The 10,389-nt window shown below is 37.8% G+C and overlaps 1 protein-coding gene across 1 annotated transcript; it reads right to left on the bottom strand.

Moving 5' to 3' along the window:
- Positions 1-8,583: 8,583 nt before the first annotated feature.
- LOC149169528 (protein CHROMATIN REMODELING 24-like) lies at positions 8,584-10,024 on the bottom strand. The gene is made up of 3 exons (XM_089425235.1): positions 9,985-10,024; positions 9,636-9,880; positions 8,584-9,564 (listed from the first exon to the last, which is right to left on the bottom strand). The coding sequence occupies exons 1-3, from the start codon at positions 10,022-10,024 to the stop codon at positions 8,584-8,586; spliced, it is 1,266 nt and encodes a 421-aa protein (XP_089281361.1).
- Positions 10,025-10,389: the final 365 nt, after the last annotated feature.

Here is a 10,389-nt window from a genome sequence, read left to right as displayed (position 1 = left end):
TATCAACTTTTGCTGATAGAACAAACTTGTTCTATTCTTACTACAGAAGCCGACTCCACCACAACCCACCACAACCCAAAACCCTAAAATATGGGCACTACAATAAACCCTATTTTCCACATAGTTTGGGTTTTGTCTTGGATTTCATGGTGAGATATTGACGAATTATGGTGTAAAAAATTCAACCAAAACTCAAATACTGAAAAAAACAGAACCAAACGTACATGGCCTGCCTTGATAGAGCATATCTTGATAGAGAAGCCAATGAGTCATTTCATTGGGATCCATATTGCATTCCTTTAACATTGTGTATATCTTCTCATCTGAGTGAGTCCCTGCTATTTCCTTTATATCTTGTATGATTTTTTTAACACTAGATGATGTCAAAATCCCCTACCATAGGTTCTCATAGCCCGACTCATTTTCATTGTGCTCCCTATAATAATACCCTCCCTTCCTAGGCAACCTACCCTTCCCCAAGGTTTTTTTTTTTTTGTTTGAACCCAAAATGATGGAAAAAATACCTGAGCAAAATATTTGTTTGGATCTAACAAACCAAACTCACCATAAGTTAATATACAAGATTCCAAGATTTCCACCCTCCCTTTCTTCCACTGCACGGAGGCACAAACTCTAATCCCATGAAGGCACAAAACCTTCCCAGGCAACCTACCCTTCCCCAAGGTTTTTTTTTTTTTGTCTGAACCCAAAATGATGGAAAAAATACCTGAGAAAAATATTTGATTGGATCTAACAAACCAAACCCACCATAAGTTAATATACAAGATTCCAAGATTTCCAACCTCCCTTTCTTCCACTGCACAGAGGCACAAACTCTAATCCCATGAAGGCACAAAACCGAGCTCAACCAATTAAAGAGAGAATAAAGAGAATAATGAATGAATAATTACCTAGATCTTCGCTTTTCTTTTTATGTGTATTCCGTTCGCCTTCTCTCTTCCAAATTTATATATGCTAAGTCAACTAGCATAGATTTTGACCCTTCTCATCATTTTACCAAAATCTAATTTTCTTGATGGTAAGTGACACACAGTTATTTATATTTTTTATTTAATTATAAGTGCAATGTTTGGTCTTTTTGGAGTTTCATAGAGGCTTATTTTGGTTAGCTTTATCATGTTAATTAAAAAAAAATAAAAAATTAATTCATCATTGTTGTTTTTGATAGCAGTATATATCATAATCATACGATAACATCATTTATTTGGAAATTGTTTGTATCATTTTTATATGTAGTTGTGTTTATTGTTAAATATATTTTTTGGGTATGGAGTAGATCTCACATAAATGTAAATGTAATTATAAATGTAAACATTTAACATGTAATGAGGGTATTCTCTGTAACATTATTTATTTGGAAATGGTTCGATGGTGAGTATCATTTATATATGTAGTTTTGTTTATTGTTAAATATATTTTTGGGGTATGGGGTAGATCTCACTTAAGTGTAAATGTAAATATAAATGTAAATATTTAACATGTAATGAGAGTATGGGGTTAGATCTCATGTGAACAACCTATTAAACAACCTAGTAAACAACTTAGTATGGGGGTATGAGATAGATTTCACGTAAATGTAAATGTAAACATAAGAATTTAACATGTAATGTTTAACATTTAACATTTAATATTTATGTAAATATAAATGTAAACTTTAACATGTAATGAGGGTATTGGGTTAGATCTCACGTAGACAACCTAGTAAACAACCCAGTATGGGGGTATGGGATAGATTTCACGTAAATGTAAATGTAAACATAAGCACTTAACATGTAATGTTTAACATTTAACATTTAATAATTTTTAATTTAATGTGGACCTTATTAACAATCTAATTATTATTATGTATAAACACAATATAAATTTAAAATATAAAGAGTTTTACTAACACTCAAAAAAGATTTATGGTAAATAAATAAAAATAAAAATAAACCTCAGGTATGGTAAATAAATAAAACCTCTTTTTATACTTTCTCCATAGGTATAGTAAATAAATAAAAATATAAATAAACTTGAGGTATGGTAAATAAATAAAATCTCCTTTTATATTTACTCCATAATCCTCTTTATATTTACAAACACTCAAAAAAAATTTTTATTTAGGTGAAGCCTATGGGCCAAATACCATGGGCCAAATTAATATTAATACTATGCAAAAAACATTATTAAGGCTAATATTAATATTAAAAGATTAATATTATTAAATTTAATATTCATATTAATATATTATAATATTAATATTGTTAAATTTAATAACTTTGGAATAATACAATATTAAATTTGTTATATTATAATATATATTAGTATATCATGATATATATTAACTCTAGATATATATGGGAGGGAAGAACGAAGACATAGAGTGATAGAGGTGGAGAGATAGGGAGAGTTGGAGATAAACTGAAGGAGAGGGGAGAGGAGGAATGCAAAGAAAGGGGGGAGGAGTGAGAGAGGTAGAGAAGGGTGAGAGAGGGAGAGGGAGACATAAATATGGAGGGGGGAGAGAGAGAAGGAGAGAGGGAGGGAGATAGTGAGAGGGATGGAGAGTAGAGAGAGAGAGGGCGGGGAAGAGAGAGGTAGGTAGGAGAGGAAGGGAGAGAGGAAGGATGAGATAGATGACCTGAGAGAGAGAGGAGGAGAGAGGGATTGATAGAGAGATGGAGTTGGAGGGAGAGAGAGTGAGGGAAGAATAAAGACATAGAGAGTGAGAAGTGGAGAGAGGGAGTGATAATGGAGAGTGGAGAGAGTGTGTCTATGTTTAGGGGCGATATAAAGAGACAAAGAAGGAGATATGGAGATAAGGGGGGAGATAAGGAGAGAAAAGGAGACAAGGAGGGATATAGTAACATAGTTGGAGAGAGATCGAGAGAGAGAGAGAGAGAGAGAGAGAGAAGAGGGAAAAGAGGGAGAGAGAGAAAGAGGATTGGAGGGCAGAGAGAGAGAGAGAGAGTGATGGGGGAAGAGAGAGGGAGGTCAGAGATAAATGGAGAAAGAGGAAGGATGAGAGAGAGGACTCGAGAGAGATGAGGAGAGTGATGGGGAAGAGAGAGGTTTGGAGAGAGAGAGAGAGAGTGATGGCGGAAGAGAGAGAGAGTGATGGGAGAAGAAAGAAGAGGGTATGAGAGAAACGTGAGAGAGAGGAAGGACGAGAGAGAGAGAAGGAGAGAGGGAGGGTGAGAGAAGGAGAGGGAGGGATAGAGATATGGAGTTGGAGGGTGGGAGAGGGAGGGAAGAAGAAAGACATAGAGTCTGAGAAGTGGAGAGAGAGAGGGAGTGACAAAGGAGATATGGAGAGAGGTTGTGTATCTTTTGGGGGTGATATAAAGAGACAAATAAGGAGAGATGGAGAGAACGGGGGAGGGAAGGAGAGAGAAGGAGAGAGAAGGAGAGAGGGAGGGATATAATAACAAAGTTGGAGGGTGAAGATTGAGAGAGAGAGAGAGGTGGGAGAGAAAGGGGGAGAGAGTAAGGAAGAGACAAGATCTAATAGAGTTGAGAGAGGGAGGGAAAGAGAGATGAAGATGGAGGGGGAGAGAGAGGAAGGAAAGAATAAAGTCTTAGAGAGAGAAAGGTGGAGAGAGGGAGAGGGAGTGATAAGGAAGATAGAGAGAGAGTGATAGAGGAGAGCAAGAGGAAAGAGAGAGAGAATCGAGGGAGAGGGAGACAAGGGGAAGAGAGAGAGAGAGAGAGGGAGAGGAGGATGGAGGGCTAGATAAATAGATTGGAGAAAGAGAGTGTATGTTTTTTGGGTGATATAATGAGACAAAGGGAGATAGAGATATTGATGGAAGGCGAAGAGAGGGAAGAAGAGAGAGATGGAGAGAGGGAGGGAGGGACAGAAAGATTGATAGATATGGAGTGAGAGAGCGTGTGTGTTTGTGGGGGTGAGATAGAGAAACAACAGAGAGATGGAGGGAGATATAGATATAAATGGAGGGGGGAGAGAGGGAAGAATATTTCTCGCACTATATGCATTGATTTCAGTATGGATGGTGATTTCTAATTCTATTTGATTTCTTACACTAGATGTATTTATTTTAGTGTAGATGTTGATTTCTAATGATATTTGATTGCTTGCACTAGATGCATTGATTTCAATCTAGATGTTGATTTCTAACTATATTTGATTCCTTGAACTAGATGCTTTGATTTCAATGTAGATGATTTCTAATCCTATATGATTTCTTGCACTAAATGCATTGATTTTAGTGTAGATGGTAATTTCCAATCCTATTTGATTGTTTGCACTAAATGCTTTGATTTCAGTGTAGATGTTGGTTTCTAATCATATTTTCTTACTTGCACTAGATGCATTGATTTAAGTGTAGATGTTGATTTCTAATCCCCTATCACTTGTAAGTTTAGATTATTGAAATGACACAATTAAAATGACTAACATAGACGACTAACTTGTATTATTGTAGTTATTATTAGGTAGTCATATTTTTGTTCCTAGACTAAATTAGTCATTCACATTAGCCATTTCTATTAGTATTACTTATTAGCTAGTCATATATTTTAACTTGGGACTAAATTAGTCATTTATGTTAGTCTTTTTTAGTTGTGTCTCTTAATATTAATAATTTTTTGGTAGTATTTCACCTGGAAAAGTTGTGGTGACTAACATTTTTAGTCACCTAGTCACTAATTTCACCATTTTCTACTAGTGACCCTTTCAGGCCAATTTGAGTGTTATGAAACCAGCTCAAGAAAAGATAGAAAAGATAGATCAACACCTTAGAATTCAGCCTCTTCGAGGGGGCAACCTCTTTTACATTACATAAATGAACAATGCTTCGATGATACAAATGAAAAGACCTCCTTTCTATATATAGGAGTCTAAGGGGTCATAACATAATCAGAGCTGACATAACAATAGTAATGTAAGGGCACAATAATAACAATAGTGGGCTTCTATGAGGCACAATAGTAACAATATGGGAACTACATGGGTACATTAATATAATAAGTGGGTTGTACTAATAACACTAAGGGGTTACACTAGTAGTATAGGGGCCTAACATTGAGTGTATCAGATCTTATAAGAAGGTCTGGCTGACAGGACCCTTTCAGGCTAATTTGAGTGTATCAGATCTTTTGAGAAGGTCTGGCTGGCAGGAGTTTACGACCCCACCTTACCAGGGATGAAAGAAATCTTTCTCCTAAGTTTGCGACACCTTAAGGAGCTTTTGGTGGACACCAATTGGATTGTGGTGGGGGACTTCAATCTCATAAAGGATCTTAGTGATAAAAAAGGAGGCATTCAACGGTTGGATCTGATATCTTTGTATTTTTACGAAACCATCCAAGATCTAGGACCCCAAGATCTTGATTTTAAGAATGATGCCTTTACCTGGAACAATCGGTGGAGAGGTAAGTATCAAATAGTCTCAAAATTGGATCGCTTTCTTCTTTAAGATAACATCCTCCAGCAAGATCTATATTTCGAGGAAGATATCCTCCCATGCCTGGGACCGGATCATTGGCCAATTTGTCTAAAGATTGACCTGTGGATGGCTCCTTGCAACCAATCGTTATCCTTCGAATCCTTCGGGCTTGAAAAACTAGATTTTGTGGCTAAGATGGAAGATTGGTGGAAAGCAATCAGGATGAAGAGGTGTTAGTGCTCGAATCTAGCTCAGGCTGAAAAAGGAAAAACTTGAGGCAACATCAAACCAAGCTCAGCCTCGTAGCTAGCCCTACGAGGACAAGAGAGGGCTCTCTCCAGTCAATCTCGATAAAATGAGCAATAGGGTGCGAGATGACTAAAAATGGGTACTGATTTTAGGCTAGTAAATAGATAGGACAAGGGTATTTTGATAAATGACTGGGTTTTCTAGGCAGCGTGGGATTAAGGGACAGCATGAACAGAGAAGTTAAATCAAAGACACAGATTATCTCCTGAGGCAAGATAGGCAAGAGATTTAACATCAAATTTGAAATACTGTGGAGTGGGTGAACTATTGAGAGGTTGACAAGGGCATAGAAGATGAATCCTTGTCAAACAAAAGAAAACATTAAATATGAAAACTTTCCCAAGGCAGAGCAATAAATTGGATTCTGCCTTTCTCACTTTAAAAGCATTCAGCTGAAAAAGTTATGAATGAACTATGAAACAGAAACAAGAGACATATGAAACAAGAGAAGAAACACATGCTGAATTCTTACTACAAGGATCTCATGAAACAGAGTTGTACCATTCAATTATTTCTCTATCAAATATGTACAATGAAGCGCTGGGTTTTCTCCTCCCACACTTTCCTCAGAAACTCAGAACCATTTACACATAATTTTCATACAATAAATAGACTTCAATATGGGAAAGTCAATCGACCCAAAGTGGGGGGTTATTTAATCATTGTTAACAGAAATGAAAGGCCAACCATCTGTTATGAAGAAAAGGAGCATTACACTTGAAAACTGTTTGATAGCCCACGAAGAGGCAACACCTGTAGCGTAGATACTTTGAACCATAACTGAAGTCCAAAAATAGACCGTCTGTTCCTAGTTCTTTGCCGTGATAGATGTCTTTGTTTATTTTTGGCTTTTGGTAGGTGTCGATGTCTCTAAAATCGTTTCATTTCTGGAAAATACTTGAAACCTTCCTGGCATTATTCCTGTTCTGCATATTGTTTCAAAGGTAACGCCATTCGAAGGTCATATAGAAGAATATTGTGGTCATTGCCATTTGCCGTAAATATATCTTTCTCTGCAGGATCCACGTCGATATGAACAATGCGTGCACGGCCTGCAAATGAATCCCATTCCCCATTCACTCTATTATCATAGCAAACACCAGAAGCAAGCAACAGAGTAGTGTTATCCACCACATCATGGCATAGACAGTCCCATGCATACCCAAGCTTTTCTCAGGAGAAGATGAAAGGATGAGATTTTGCTGCAACCACGAAGTCACACGGGTGAAATCATAGCTGCGTCGAGTTCTCTGGTTTTCTCTAGCATTGGCTCATCTACATGACGAACCCTCCAATGCATTAATAAAAAAAAAGTATTTCTGGACTTCGCTAGAAAACCATATTCAAGTTTGGAAGTAAGTGCATTTGAATGTAGCTTATTCCAGTCCTCATCAACAAAAGAAACTCTGAGGAAATCATCGATATATTCTGCATAGTGCCCATTTAATGGCATTGTTACAACTTAACACCACGAGAAGAAATTTGATGTCCAGAACTATCTTCATTTTCCTTATTCGATGATTTAATTATTTGGGTACATGACATCGTACATATAGCATATTCGTTAAACCACAGAGTGCCTCTAGTTAGGAATTATCATGCATTTGTTGTGGCTTCAGTAACTCTGATGCTGCAGATAATGGATTTTTACTTATTTTCCATGATTGCTTGGAAAAATTTGCGATGTAGACTTGTTTTCTAACAGGCAATTGAAATTTATAATTCTACAATGGCATCAAAGTTTGGATGTGGCCAACTTAATTAAATCCTTCCTTAACATCTTTCCTGCTGCCGTTTTTGGAATCTTACTCACAAAAGCTACGCGGTGAACTTTCTTGTATGGTGCCACCTGTTGAGATACAAAGTCAATAACACTGGTTTCGGATAGTGTTTTGCCTGTTTTTTGTACAATGTATGCCATGGGAACCTAGCCAGCTTCTTTGTCTAGAAACGATATTACTGCCGCCTCGGCAATCTTAGGGTGAGAAAGTAGAAGTGCTTCTAGTTCAGCTGGAGCAATCTGGTAGCCTTTATATTGGATCAACTCCTTCAATCTGTCCACTACAAAGAGGTAGCCTTCATCATCAATGTAACATAGATCCCCTGTTCGAAGCCAACCATGCATGTCTAGAGCTGAAGCCGTAGCTTCTGGATTGTTGAAATACCAATGAAAAACTTCCTCTGTGCCTCAGAAATTGACCCATACAATCTGTTCAACATAGGTCTGATGTGCACCATATCTATCACTTGTTAAAAAAAAAAAAAAACCTGGATGTAATAAGACCATTTCTGATGATTCCAAGAAGCAATTGCAATATCAAGGGGTATCACTGAACGAAGAAATTGCATCCATTTCCTGTTTTAGAATAAGAGCATCGAAGAAAATATCCAAGCTTTCACCCTGCACGATATCTTCTATCGAATGATAAGTTATCCCAATTCTATGATTAGTTACCAGGCCTTGGGTTAATTATATGTCCGGATCCGCTTTGACCTGTCTCCCCTGCCAATTTGTTCAGAACAGAGCTTAGACCGGCTGGAATGGAGTCTCTGTCTTTCCATTTCATAAAGTTTCACAGATAGAACTTTCAGTGCTTTAGCTTTGTTCTTGTGTTGTGATCGCTCATCTTGAATGGTTACGACAATGCCTGTTGGAATGTGAGTGACACGAACAACACTGCTCATTTTATTTACATGTTGACCTCCAATATGCAGAGAAACAATAGAAATTTTGATTGTCTGACCTGTGCGTCGCACGGCATAGCCAGTGTGCCGCGCCTGGTGAGTGCGTCGCGCTAGTGCAAAAAATGCACTGTGGAGGAGCGCCCAATGCGCCGCATGGCCCATGTGCACCGCGCCATGTGCTCTATGCACCGCGCACCCAAATCCACACACAGTTTGCCTTAAATTTTGTTTGAGTTGCTCTCTTATCATTAGCATGCAAAATGAGATCCTCATACCTTGCCTTAAAATCCTTTTTATCTCCAAGAAGTTCTGGACAACAAAAGTCAAATAAAGCCCACATTTCCTTTAGGTTGTTTTGAATAGGTGTGCCACTGACAATAATACGATGTGCACTAGGAATCTCTCGAAGGCTTGTGGCACGTTGAGTATTGGGATTTTTGATGATGTGTCCCTCATCCAAGATCACATAATCCCATGTAACAATATCTTCACTTGTATCTCCATATCCATCTCTTCCATGATAATCCCCTCTAATTGCTTTCCAATTATTTCGAACAACATCATATGTTGTTAGAAGTATACCTCCAGTCTGAAGAACATGTTGAAGAGCATACTCACGTGTGCTTCCTGGACTCCCAGAAAAATCCCTAACTTTTCTTGAGAGGCCAACAATAGATAACTCTTTCATCCAATTAGGAAGGACAGTTTTTGGTGCTACAATCAATGCACGCTTGATAAGGCATGAGGTAAAAAGTCCTGCCAAGAAAGAAGATAACTGCATTGTTTTGCCCAGCCCCATGTCATCACCTAAAATGCCTCCTCTGGATTTACAGTGAAGATCCCAGAGCCATTTGATACCTTCACGTTGATGTGGGTACAAAGTGGTTGCTATTTTGCCAGGAAGTCTATACGTTTGTTTGCCTTGTGTGAATGTAATTGCTTTTGATTCTTCTAAAGCGACCTCTTCCACTGAGCTGCTACTCACATCTTCATATTCATACACATTTTGTGCATGATTTTCCTTAGTAGTAAGAGCATGCTTTTTCAATTGCACTTTTACTGATTCTGCAGAATCTAATGAACTGTTCTCATCTTCAGAAAACCCGGAATTATCTTCATCCACAGAAGAAGAAATCAAAAAGTAATAGCTTGATTGTGATCCCTGTTATCATTTCCAGTATGCAATTCAGTGCACCTTGAAGATTCAGCAGAATCCTCTTCGCCATCGCCAACCTTAACAGACGTTGAAGACAGAGCAGACAAAGCACTCTCAAATTCTGGAGCATCCGAGCTGTGGACTAGGGTATCAACTCCATCCTCACGATCCTCGACATGCCCTATATATTCCTCATCACCTGCTGATTCTTCATCGCATATACTGTTTGAACCATCCTTGAAATAATTCGAAGCATCTAAAATCTTGTTTTTGAGAGTTTTCCGCGGCTCTGCATTATCTAACTCTGTAGTTATGGAGTGTTCTACACGTTTGGAACTTTTGATGCTTAGAGAACCAAGCCTTGAATTTATTTCATCCAAATCATTTTTCGAAGATATCTTATCCTGTCTCTGTTTAATGCTAAACCCTTGGCATCCTGCATTGCTTCCTTCAGAATAACCACCATCATCTTTTTCACTAGTTGTCGATTCATTAGACACCAAACAATGAGAACTCAAAGTAATATCATCATTAGAAGCTTTACACAGTCTTCGTCTTCCAGCTACTCTGACTTTACCTGTGTTCTTCCCGCAACAAGAAAATTGGATTTGTTTTTCAAAATTGGTGTGATATCCTGCTTGGATTATCCAACATTATTTTGATGAAGTTTCCTTGGTGAATTTTATTTTTACAGAGGATTGACGAGACTGAGTCTAACAGGAGGCACGATCCAATGGAAACCTTCCAACTAAATATCAAGGAATTAAAAGGAAAAATCAAAGAATAGAACAGATCCGAATTTGGAAATATTCATCAAGAGAAGTGATGACT

Source organism: Pinus tabuliformis, chromosome 4_2 (assembly GCF_031772625.1).
Source record: "Pinus tabuliformis cultivar Carrire ecotype Pingquan chromosome 4_2, CPIR1, whole genome shotgun sequence".
NCBI classification, from domain to species: domain Eukaryota; kingdom Viridiplantae; phylum Streptophyta; class Pinopsida; order Pinales; family Pinaceae; genus Pinus; species Pinus tabuliformis.
This window is presented reverse-complemented; position numbering and strand designations above follow the sequence as displayed.